This window comes from Fukomys damarensis, unplaced genomic scaffold (assembly GCF_012274545.1).
Source record: "Fukomys damarensis isolate Sample0158 unplaced genomic scaffold, DMR_v1.0_HiC HiC_scaffold_15, whole genome shotgun sequence".
In the NCBI taxonomy this organism is placed as follows: Eukaryota; Metazoa; Chordata; class Mammalia; order Rodentia; family Bathyergidae; genus Fukomys; species Fukomys damarensis.
In genome coordinates this window covers 13807629-13820376 of record NW_022900927.1, presented here as the reverse complement: position 1 = coordinate 13820376, position 12748 = coordinate 13807629, and the positions used below count along the sequence as shown (strand labels likewise).

Sequence of the window (12748 nt, the reverse complement as noted above, 5' to 3'; positions counted from 1 at the left end):
CAGTCATTGCCCATCATCGAGGAGCCTTCTGTGTGAAGAGTGTAGCTCTGAGCTGTCTGGAACAGCAGTGGGGGTATGGATGTATCTGATACCTGATATAAAAGCGGTCCGGGCGTGGCCCCTACTAGAGGGATCAGTCAATAAATTGCTAGAATTAAAAAGTAACCTGACATTCTGACTGTTGCCTTGAAACAAATATTGTACCTAAAATTATGCTTAAGACTTCCACATGGTTTCATGGAATAAGACTTGATACTGAAAAATAAATTTCAGTTTCTAATTTTAGTTTCAGATGCGTTCAAGATTGATGAAGGCTGTTTGCCAGTTTACCCATTTGTTGTTGAAAACTCAATGGGATGGCATTGTTTTTAAAAGTAAATGCAGACGCCGGGGATTTAGCTCAGTGGTTTGGTGGCCTGCCTTGCAAGCGCAAGGACCCGAGTTCAATACCTGGTACCAAAAAAAAAATAAAAAAATAAAATAAATAAATAAAAGTAAATGCAGGAGGGCAGGGACAAGGGGGAAAAATGAGAACCAAGACCTGTCATGTAAAGGTACAAGATCCCAATGATGAATGTAAATGTACTGTATACCTAAAATATACCAATAAACTCAATGAGAAAGAAAAAGTAAGTGCACAAAAGTGAAAAGGAGTTAAGTATGTTGGTAACAGAATGAGTTCCAGGAGCATAAGCCAAGTCCTCTGGAGTGTATTTTCTTCTCTTACAAGGAGGTGACTGATAGCAGAATACTGTGCTTGGCTGTGGTGACTCTTCCTAACGAGAAGGAGAGCTGGGTTGTGTCTGGGACGCAGTCGGGTTCTCTCCTGGTCATCAATGCTGACGATGGGGCAAAGAGACACACTCTTGAAAAGATGACAGATTCTGTTACTTGCCTGTATTACAATTCTTTCTCCAAGCAAAAGTAAGTTTGCAATAAGTTTAGGGAAATTATATGTCCTTTAGATGACTTAATTGTGTACATAATTGTTACTGCATCTGAAAAGATTGCTTAGCCTATTTTCACTGTTTTGCACACATGAAGGGAAATTGGGAAATTAGGAGACACTGCAATTCTACCTTATAGTTTTTTGTATACAGATTTAAACTGAGGCAGTCATAAAATAAGTCAACCATTTCTACAGGCTCTCAGCTCAGCTGTGACTCTAACTCTGCTTCTCCTGTTGTCACTGTGGGTTGGTAAGGCCTCTACGCAGTTGAATTTTCATCTATCCTTTGAGTACATTTAGAAATCATCAGCCTATTAGGTACCAGCCTTACACATAACGGTTATCTAACTACCAAACTGGAGAAGAATGTAATAAATTAATAAATTGTTAATAGGTGAAATGATATAACATTTATCATTTATAGGGATCTTATGCCTGTGAAGTATATCTAAGTGGTAGAATTTTAGTTGTGAGTTATCAGTTGGTTGCTGTAATATTTGGGATGGGATAATTTCTAGGAACTGTTTAGCTCATACCCTAGATTCTTCTCTGGTGGAGGTGAGTAGTAGAAGAAAAGTACCAGAAAAATGTGAAGGCTAACATTTTGGTACCTGAGATATAAATTCCATAGTTAACTTGGGAGTTGAAATTATGTGGATATCGTTAAAGAAAAATGTCATTGGATGGTGTTAAACAGGCAAGGAAGACTATTGGAGATTATGACAATAGGAGAAAAGTTGGACTCCTCTGAAACAAAAAGTCAAAAAATTTTAAGCACAGAGATGAGCTACAGTTGTGGAAAAGTATTAGAGAGTATTGTAGGTAGTGGTGGGTGCTAATGTGATTAGGCCACCTGTTCTGGCTATGTGTCCCTTGTTACAGAGATAGAGAAATGTTGGGGTGCAGCTCTCCTAATGAATACATCACAGAGAGGTGGCTCACAGGTCTTTGGGAAAGACTAGTGTGTTAAAAACCTGACAAGAGGCTGGGAAAGGATTTACATCTCAAAGACCCAGAGAAAGAATTTCTAACTCCAAGTTTTCTAAAGTAAATACTCTAAGGAAAGGGAGGTGAGGAGTCTATGGTCTGAAGGAATTTTTCTAAAATTTTAGTCAAGCTGGGAAGAAATTTAAGGTTGTCTTAGCCAAGATACATGTTCTTTTTTTTGTAACAGTTTTGACATTTTTCTTTTAGCAAGCCAAATAATTTTCTTTTGGTGGGAACTGCTGATGGCAATTTAGCGATTTTTGAAGATAAAAATGTTAAGGTAAATGTTGACTGCATTGTATAACAAATTGGTTTTATTTTATTTTTCTTTTAGTTTAGTTTTTTGTTTGTTTGGTTTTTTTTTTTGACACAAAGTCTCACTGTGTAGTCCAGACTGGCCTTGAACTCACTATGTTAAACTAAACTGGCCTTGAACACATGGCAGTCCTCCTGCCTTAGCCTCCCAAGTACTGGGATTACAGGTCTTGCAGAAAGTAGACCCTCTGAGAACATTTGCTGATTATATATTTTATATGAATGCTCTAAGGGTAACCCGATAAGTGATATCTGATTTGTAATGTTGAGAATGAAAATAATTTATATGAGTGTAGTAATAATTCCTTATAAATATATTGTGGAAAAAAATAAGGATACTTTAGCTTGTAGCTAGAGGGGTAGCTCGGTAATCATGCTGAGTATGTACAAGACCCTGGATTCAGTCTGCAGTGCGCGCGTATGCGCTTACACACACACACACACACACACACACACACACACACACTCCCTAGATTCTTCTGTCCACACAAGAAGGACAGGAAAACTAAGCCTGGCCTTCTTTTAACTTTTTGTTTACCACTAATTATTTAACTTTCTGTTCTTTAAATTCTCATTTAGTTGTTAAAGTGTTCATTTGTTCATCTATTGGTTTCTGGTTCCATCTTTTCATTCAGTTTCCTACCCATTCGTTCATATTCCTTGATATGTGTGAAGAGTAGTCCCTAAATTATTTCTTATGCATGAAATGAAGAAATTGGCTACAAAGATAATGTTTTGAATTCCAGTTAATTGAATCCTATTTTATAGGAACTTTGCAAAGTGGGTCTGAATTTTAATTTTATTATCTCTAGTCATATGCAATGGAAAGTAGTTTTAGAGAGAAAAAATTGTATAGTGCATTATTCCACAGACATGGAATTTATTGAATGTTTTCTCTGTATGGCAAAAGTGTAAAGGAGCTGCACCTCTGAAGACGCTACATATAGGGGATGTCAGAACCCCACTGATGTGTTTGAGCGAATCCATGAACACCAGTGAGAGGAATATCACGTGGGGAGGATGTGGCACAAAGATTTTCTCATTTTCTAATGACTTCACGATTCAGAAACTGATTGAGACAAGGACAAATCAGCTGTAAGTGATTTCTTTCTATGCAGTCAATTTATCATTTATCTGAGCTTATCCCTTATAGCCACATCAATAATACTTTTATTTCATAATGGAGATCATTTAAAATGCATAATTTTTTCTATTATGAAATTAAACATTTATTATAGAAAAATGTAGAAAATTCCAGAATGCAAAGGAACATTAAAAAAAGAAACATCACCTAGCCTAACCAGTTTCAGAGTAAAATATGTAAACATTATAATCCCAGGGGCATTTATCAATCTAAAATTTCAACCATTTCACAATCTCTGTTTCGAATTAGACCGTTGGAATCTATAGGCAATCAACTTTCCTGAACCATCATTTTATATGTGCAGTTTTAGATAATCCCATTAAAGATGGATTGTAGAAAATAGACTGCAGGAATAAAGTTGTTTCTAGGTTGGTAACTAATTATCGAAATTTAAACCAAGTTAGTAATACCAGTTTCAAACCAGAATGAAATAAAACATGCTTCTCATTTATTGTTCTCATTTTAAATTGTATTTTAGCTAAATGCAGTTGGGTTTTTTTCATTCTGTTCCTCAGAGATAAGCAGTACAGAATGGTGGATGAGAGCATGCATTACCGTTCAAACATTGGCATTGACTTTGCCAACATGGATAAGAATCTTTTAAATCTCAGTCCTCTCTTCAAGATTATGATGTACTACTGTACTACTGTAACTCAAAGGGATATTTTCAAGATTAAGTGAGAAAATTAGTATCAGTAGCTTAACATAATACCTAGTAAGCTCTCAATAAATTTTAACTATTATTGTGATCGTTACTAGCTTCGGCTCCCAAATCTCAATGTCAGGGACAATTGTAATGTATAACTACATGTAATTGCTCAAGGTTACCATCTAAGTGCTCAAGATCGAAATGTGGGAGTATTCTAGACTCCTTTGTCCTTTGCCCCCTTTTTCCACTTGACTCTCAGAGCTGGCACTACAACCATCATCACATTGCCGGGGGGCTCTCTTGTAAGAGTTCCCAATGGTGGCCTACATCGTCAGCGTGAAGCCCGCCTTCCCAAGGCAGCCTATCAGTCTCTTCATGATTCCATCCTTGTTTGCCTCTAAGTTAATATTTTGCCTCTTCCCTTCCCTCTGCACTTTAACCAAACTGAAATTTCAGGATGTGTCAGAGAAAGGCACGGAGATTTATTAGGTAGAAAGAAGTCCACTCAGAAGGGAATACAAGCACTTACAGACTGAGATGCATCATGGCTGGGAGTATTATGACTTTCAGTTATAAAATGGGTTCTTGTCTTTCCCCTGTAAATTGAACCCCTCAGGATTTCTATAGATTCACCAGTTCCACAGATTTCCAACCTCAGGAAGTCATTTTATAAGTGAAAGGCAAGGAAGGGCCCATTTTACAGACAGGGGAAAACATAGTTTTCTTAATTACAGTTTTAATTTGCTTCACCTATCTTTTATGTCTTTCCATCCTACCTCATCAGTTACCAAGACGAATCTGCTGCTTCAGATACGGTTTTTCTCTTTGGATGGCCTGTGTGCTCTAGCCTATTTCTTTCCAGACCCTCCTTCCTCTGAGTGCTGTCCCTAATCCAGCCTGCCAGTTAGGGGCCTTGTAGTTGTGCTTCTGTGCATCTACTGTTGCTTTTGCATAAGCAATCATCTTTTCATAATTGTATCTAAAATTAGTTTCTTAATACTACTTAACCTATTGATTCTCAGTGTTAGCTCTGCATGAGAAACCACAAGGTAGCTGAGAAGAATCTCATGCCCAGACACACCTTAGACCAGGGAGGCCTGAGAGGGGGCCCAGGCTTCAGGATTTTCCCCACCCCGAGCTTGATGGTGATTCTCAAGTCACGGTTAAGGTAGACTGTGATACATTGTGAGTCCTTGCGGCTGAGAATTTTAATTTTGTGCCTGCTTCATAGATTTGTTTACTAACAAGTGGAAAATGCCTGGGTGATCCCCGTTCTCATTCTGTAATTTTCACTTTTATCTCAGTTATGGGAGTCATTTTATGGGTCATGGGCATGAATCAATAAACTTTGTGAGCTTCGGAGTACAGGTACTTTCCTAGAGCATAGCTATAAATACCATGGTGCCTGGGTTCATGAACTCAATTCTCTCCACCATTCTGGTTGCAAACCGAACTGGACAAAAACCTAAGCCAATTTCCCCGTAAGGTTGATATGAAGCCTAAGCAATGAACTGGATTTGGTTCTCATCCAACTCAGTCATGAACCAAGGCACCACTGTACTAGGCCTTCAAAGGTGTTCATCTCCTAAGGGAGATGAGACAGTAACGTTAACACTTGGAGATACTTGCTTTCTTCTGAAATGTGTTCCCTGCTGCCTCCGTCTCTTCCGCATTAATCAGTCACCATGGCACCCACGGGGCCACATGGTCATCCTGCTTGTGTTTATCACCATCCCTACAGGGACCGAGCGGCAAAGTGAGCAGTGAAAGCTGGCTGTCTTTAGAGCCAGGAGATGCTGCCAGTCATAGTTTGAGTTCCGAGTGTGCGATCTGCTTGTGTGGCTTTGGGCAAATTATTTCGCATTTGTAAACCTTTCTCTCTACTATAAACAGTCAATACTGAATTTATTATTACGGATCAAAGAAGATAACACACAAAGATATTTTATAAATTCTATAACTCGATGGGAAACTTTGTTTGCTAATGATTGGAACTGTCTCCTAGTAAATACAGCAAACAGAAAAGAACTACACAGTGTAGTGGTTCTCAAGAAGCACATCATATTTTCATCTCCCTTAGCAGAATAGGAAAAAAAAACGGAGAAATAACATCTTCCTCTCCTAGGATGTAGTTGTAATCGTTAGGTTCCTGTGGAGTTTTTATATCATCTGTCTGATGCAATTGCAATTGTATCCACTTTTACTTTTCTCTGGCTGTTCATGCATCATGTTAGTTCACTCTTCATCCATCTATCCTTCTGTCCACCCACTCAACACACTGCATGGAACATCAGGGGTACTTACCCTGATGGCTCTTTACTGACCGTGGGCATATCGAAAAGGCACAGAATTTTTCATTAAGAGATTACATTTGCAGTCCAGTACGAAGGACACACTCATAGATAAAAGTCAATGTTAGTAAGGACTATGAAATCACAGCCACATCAGTGGGGGAAAGGAAATGTTTGGTCTATTTAGATAGATCAGGCAAGAATTACAGAACATCTGACATTTGGGTTGAGATGTGAAGGGTGACCCTTACTTACACTTAGAGCTTGTTGTACAGATGGGGCCCGTGGCCACCAGTCTGTGAAATATGTGCACATAGGCCACATGGCTTAGGTTGGAAGAGAAATATTTTAAAATGCTCATCATTTTTCTTCATTTTCAAAGGATAGAAATGGCAAATAATTTACTTTCTATTTATGTTTTGGCAATGTATGTCATTTTTCCTAACTTGGTTGGTGTATATCGATGCAAGGATGTCCTTTGCTTTTCGCATTTGAAGACACTGCCACTAAAATTTATTTCAAAATTTGTGTGTTTTATAACTGTATATGTACATCGCTAACCCTAGTTTTCCCAGCATTCATAACAAGGGTTTTATTGCAACATCGAAAAGTTACAGCGATTAGGATAACATTTCTTTTAGAAGTTAAATTCAGTACAAAATTCTGTAAAGAACCAGAAAGATTTCTTGATAGCAGCCATTCTTTGTGGGGTGAGGTGTAATCTCAGTGTTGTTTTCATCTGCATCTCTCGAATGACCGGTGATGTGGAACTTTTTTTATATATTTACTTGCTGCTATTACTTCTTTGTCTGAGAAATGTCTGTTCATTTCAGATGCTAATTTTTGAATCAGGTCCTTATATTTGGGGGGCTGATTGTTTTGAGTTCTTTACATATTCTAGATAATAGTCCTTTGTCACACAATAACAAATGTTGGTGGGGTTGTGGGGAGAAAGGAACCCTTCTCCATTGTTGGTTGGAGTGCAGACTGGTGCAACCACTATGGAAATCAATATGGAGATACCTCAAAGAGCTGGGACTAGAGGTTCCATTTGACCCAGCCATCCCTCTGCTGGGTATCTTTCCAAAAGAATTAAAAAAATCATATCACAATGATATATGCCCACCTATGTTTATAGCAGCACAGTTTGTAATAGCTAAAACTTGGAAACAGGCCATTTGCCCATCAGTTGGAAACTGGATAAAGAAGATGTGGTTTTTCTATAAAATGGAATACTACTCAGCCATAAAGAATGAGAAATTAGATTCATTCATAGGAAAATGGATACATATTGAGGGTATACTCCTAAGTGAAATAAGTCACACATGTGTAAATACCAAATAGTTTCTCTGGTGTGAAAAACTATAATAGTACATAAGATCCTAATGAGATAATTGACAATGTGAAATAGGAAGAAAAGGGCTAAAGGTGTAGGGAAAATGGGAAGAGTAGGGGAAAGGTAATAAGGGAAAGGAAACAAATAGGAGAAAATGAAAAAAAGGAAATAAAATGTTTGTAAAAGGAGAGGGAAGGAGGGTGTGAAGGGAGTGTAGGGACAAGGGAAAAAATGAGAACCAAGACCTGTCATGTAAAGGTACAAGATCCCAATAACGAATGTAACTGTATTGTACACCTAAAATGTACCAATAAACTCAATGAGGAAAAAAAACCATGTAGAACTGAAATTAAAACTAACCCCAGAAATAAATGTTATTTATTTATTCTGTTTGTTTCTTAGTTAAGGGAAACCAATGGAAGGTAACCCAAAGTAAGTAAAGTAGCACAGTAAATTATAGATCTAATTCAGAATGTTGAAAGTAGAATAAGAAATAAGCGTAATAGTCTAGCTTCTGTATTTTTCTAAATAGCATTAACTTTTCATACACCTAAGAACTTATGTAAAGCTGCATTGCCGATCTTTTTTTGACACTCTTTTTTTCCCTCCTAGGTTTTCTTATGCAACGTTCAGTGATTCCAACATCATAGCAGTGGTGGTAGACACAGCTCTCTATGTTGCTAAGAAAAATAGCCCTGTTGTGGAAGTGTGGGACAAGAAAACTGAAAAACTCTGCGAACTAATAGACTGTGTGCAGTTATTAAAGTAAAGGCACTGCTTGATTTTTACCTGTAACAGCTGTCCTTACATTTCAGGTTTCACAGAAGGAGAAATGGTGGCTTTTCTCCCTTTCTGTCTCTAAATAGAAATTTTAAAAGAATAATACTGCAGAAACAAAGTTATTAATGCTTGTCAACACCCTGTGTCAATATCCAGCACATTTCATTTGGGAAATATAAAAGAACAGGGAAAGAATATAATTGGTTTCTTTGTGGTAGAACAAGGAATATTCACTAGTGAAAAAACAGTCATTATTAGAAGCAACCATATGGATTCATTGCTTGCTCTATATCCAGTAGTGTCATAGTACCTTATATTACTACTTGTAAATAACTGAGCAAAAGGATACTTGTCAAGCCAGATGTCAAAAAATATTACAAAAATATGGATAGATTACACATTAGATCCATAAAACGGGGCTTCAGAACCTACTTTCTTACATCGTCTTTGCTTTTCTCCTCTGAATGCTGAGAACAGTTATGCCCAGACAGGCTGACAGTTTTGCTTGGCTGACAGTCTCTTAGTTACTAAAGTTCCAAAATTCCTAGGATTCTTTTAATTCTGGACAGCTCATTTTACTAGACTATTCAGTGGCTCACAGGAAAAATTCAGTGGTTTGTATCGCTATCTTTTACACGTTTTTATTTTGCCTTGTAACTTTGAGATCGTGAGGGAGCTTTTGAAATTAACTTTTTAAATATTGAACAAAATTATTCAATTTTTTACTGGATTAAATAGCTTAGTTATTTATAAACTTGTATCCATCTTATTTTAGAATTTCTTGGAATTGAGAGATTACCATTGTGTTATCTTTGATAACTTATGTTTTACATTGAGAAATAGGCTTTTTTAGACATTCTGTATTTAGCAAAGTTAGTGTGGTACAGTTTAGTAGTATGTAATACAGACAGTCAGTCTTCTGTGGGTTCTTGGGATCTGCATTGGTATTTTCAACCAACATAGGATCAAAATGTTAGGCCCATTTGCATCTGCACCAAATGTGTACATTTTCTTGTCATTATTCTGTAAACAATACAGTATAACTACTACTTGTAGAGCATGTACATTATATTAGGTATTGTAAATAATCTAGAAAGTGAGAACCAAGATCTGTTGGAAAGGTACAAGATCCCAATGATGAATGTAACTGTACTGTATACTTAAAAAGTACCAATAAACTCAACAAAAAATAATCTAAATTTAATAATTTAAAGTTTATAGAGGGATGTGCATAACTCACATGCAAATACTATATCAATTTTTATAAAGAGATAATTTAAAGTTTATAGAGGGATGTGCATAACTCACATGCAAATACTATATCAATTTTTATAAGGAGCCGAGAACCTGTGATTTTGGTAACTGCTGTGGAGAAACCAGTTCCCCAGAGATATCAGCGAATGACAATGTTGTCATGTATCCATAGTTGAAATGTTAATACATTTATGCGTGTGTAATATTATGACACATCTATATATCTATATATATCTATATATAGATATATAGATATATATAGGTACAGACAAATCTGTTTTATCTCTGAATTATTTATTTATTTATTTTTATGTTTTTTTTTTCCTCATTGAATTTATTGGTACATTTTAGGTATACAGTACGGGTACATTCATCATTGGGATCTTGTACCTTTACATGACAGGTCTTGGTTCTCATTTTTTCCCCTTGTCCCTGAAAATTATTAATGCATACTTTATGGTTTTAGGGGAGTAACAGTAAAAGTCAACAAGGAATCAAAACACAAAATGTCCTATTCTGGGAGAGTGAAAACTCTGTGCCTTCAGAAGAACACTGCTCTCTGGATAGGAACTGGAGGAGGCCACATTTTACTCCTGGATCTTTCCACTCGTCGAATCATACGTATAATTTACAACTTTTGTGATTCCGTGAGAGTCATGATGACAGCACAATTAGGCAAGTTTCTTTCCATTAAGACTATAAAATATGCCTTTTAGAAAAAAAAAGAAATGTTCTCTTCATCTGAAATGTCATAGGTGTGTCTTGGAATTTCACGTAATGCAGCATAGGACTAGGATAAATTCTCAATAAATTTTCAATTGCCTCAAGTAGAAAAATGGAGGGAATAGATGCTCTGAGTCTCACGGGCAAAGCAGGCAACACCAGCTGAGCATTTCAGTTCAAGTCTTGGTTTCTTTTGTTCTTTATTATATGTAGGGCCAACATAGAAAACACATAGTGTTGAGTCTATTTCACTTTTTCATTGAGGAAATTAAAGCAAATATTTATTTTGGTAATAGTTTAAGTTTCCCACCCTTGTTAAAGAATCCTGTTTGAGTTTTCATTCTATAACAAATTTTTATGCTTGTGGCAATCCATGCTGAACTGAACAATCTACAAATATTGACAAATCATAAGTTTTCCTCAAGTATTTGATGCCTATTTTTGCTCCTGATTTTCTATTTGAATGTAATCAAGATAGCATATGAAATATTTTCTAAAAAAGTGTATTTCATTGTCTTTCTTTGATTAATACTTTGATTTAAAAAAATACCACATATGTATATGCAAAATGGATCACAAAAATAACACTGTAGTTCTGCAAAACTAGAGTGTATGTAACTGCAGCAGATGAGTTGTGAAGTGCTTGACCATGGTGAAGAAAATGGATTTATTTTGTGAGGCTGTATTAAATAGGGAGAGGTATGGCTCTGGCACCCCCACTCGTGTGTCATTTATGGGTATCAGAGTTACACAGGAGTTCGAAATAGACACTCGGGTGATTGATGGTTAGGCTGTGAGTCCTCACAGGTAGCATGGTAGGTCTCATTAGTAATCATCTATCAACTTTGTTAATTCTCTAATTTAACTTGTGCATGCCCCCATGGTTGTTCAAAACTAATATTATAGTGATGTTTCAAGGGATTTTGATTTATTTTGAATAGAGCATGTAAGCATTTAGACATAAGCTCCTAGCTCCCTAGTCCCCACCCAGTACCATGTTACTCTCAGACCTTTCCCTCTAGATGAGCATTCTCTCCATTAATCACTGTGCTTTATCCTGCCGAAGGGATGTGCACGTGCTGTTTCTTTGCTTAGCTAACTTAGTCTACCTTTTTGCTTAGTTAGCTATGCACATTTTTTAAGGGCAGCTCATGTATCAAAACCTCAGAGAAACCAACACTGGTTGAATCAGACTTTGCTTTTCTGGCTCTCCTGTCATATTCTTGATCATAGTCATGATTTTTCATTAATGTCAATACCTTCACTAGAACATAAACTCCACGTGGGTTGGCTCTGCATGCGTTGGCTTAAACCTTTATTCCAGTACCAGCTCTAGGCCTAGTAGGGGAAATTTTCTGAATTAATATTTATCAGATAAATTAGTAAATAAGTGAAGTGGAAAACATAGTGTTGTGAGTATCAGTGTATCCATCTCTGCAAGTGTCCATCCAAATTCTTCAATCTGTGCCTTAGAGTGTCCAAGCACTTGCATACACATTGTTTTGGTTAGTAGTATAATTGGGGGAAGTAATACACAAATAATAAATCTATTTTACAGAAAGGTTGTTTTCTCAGTCACATATTTGGCTGGAAGAAATAGATATATTTTTCTTAAAAAAACTTGATAATCTTATTGTAGAGTTTATTGAATACAATTAAAATGTCTCCTAAAATATTATTGTAATTTCAGAGTATCTGTGTCTTAAAATGTGAATAACTGTACCCCCTCCAAAAAAGACTATTTTAACACAATTGTATTTTGTTTTGGTAAAGGAAGCCTTAAAAATGTCATGCTGGTTTTGGGGTATGACCGGAAAAGTTCCGAAGGTACACAACATCAAAAAGGTACTATTTAATAGGGTACTGTAGTCCAAAGAATTCAAAGACATGAATGGTGATAATATATATTGCCTTACAAATTTATAGTAAATGTTATATATAATATTTTTGACATTTTAGTTGGTAGTTTCTTTACAGTGTAAAAACTTTAGTCATAAGTTCCTAAAATTGTTTCCGGACTTAGAAATGGTATATTTTAAGATGAGTTAACAGCTACTGTAAAATAAGAATCAGATGAAATGTAAACTAAATATGAATATTTCTCCTATAACTTACCTATAACCATGGTCCTAATGTTGAACAGTATTTGAAAAAGAAAAAGCTCTATTTCTTTCAGAAAATTAAGTAATACATAATAAAATATTCACAATCTTCTTGAAATTTAATAGTTTCTATATTACTAACATTTTCCAAATATGGTTTTCTGTAAATGTAATAATTTAGTCCATTATTTATAGTTATACATATATATATATATATA

The 12748-nt window shown here is 36.0% G+C and overlaps 1 protein-coding gene across 3 annotated transcripts in view; it reads left to right on the top strand.

The window, feature by feature from the left end:
- The window catches only part of Lrrk2 (leucine rich repeat kinase 2), a 139795-nt gene that overhangs the window by 126259 nt on the left and 788 nt on the right, over nt 1–12748 (top strand). For all 3 annotated transcript variants that reach the window (XM_010615430.1, XM_010615431.1, XM_010615429.1), the window contains 6 exons: nt 731–924; nt 2144–2216; nt 3162–3346; nt 8284–8436; nt 10172–10380; nt 12202–12273. In XM_010615430.1, coding sequence (XP_010613732.1) covers nt 731–924; nt 2144–2216; nt 3162–3346; nt 8284–8436; nt 10172–10380; nt 12202–12273 — 886 coding nt within the window. The remainder of the gene's footprint in view (nt 1–730; nt 925–2143; nt 2217–3161; nt 3347–8283; nt 8437–10171; nt 10381–12201; nt 12274–12748) is intronic.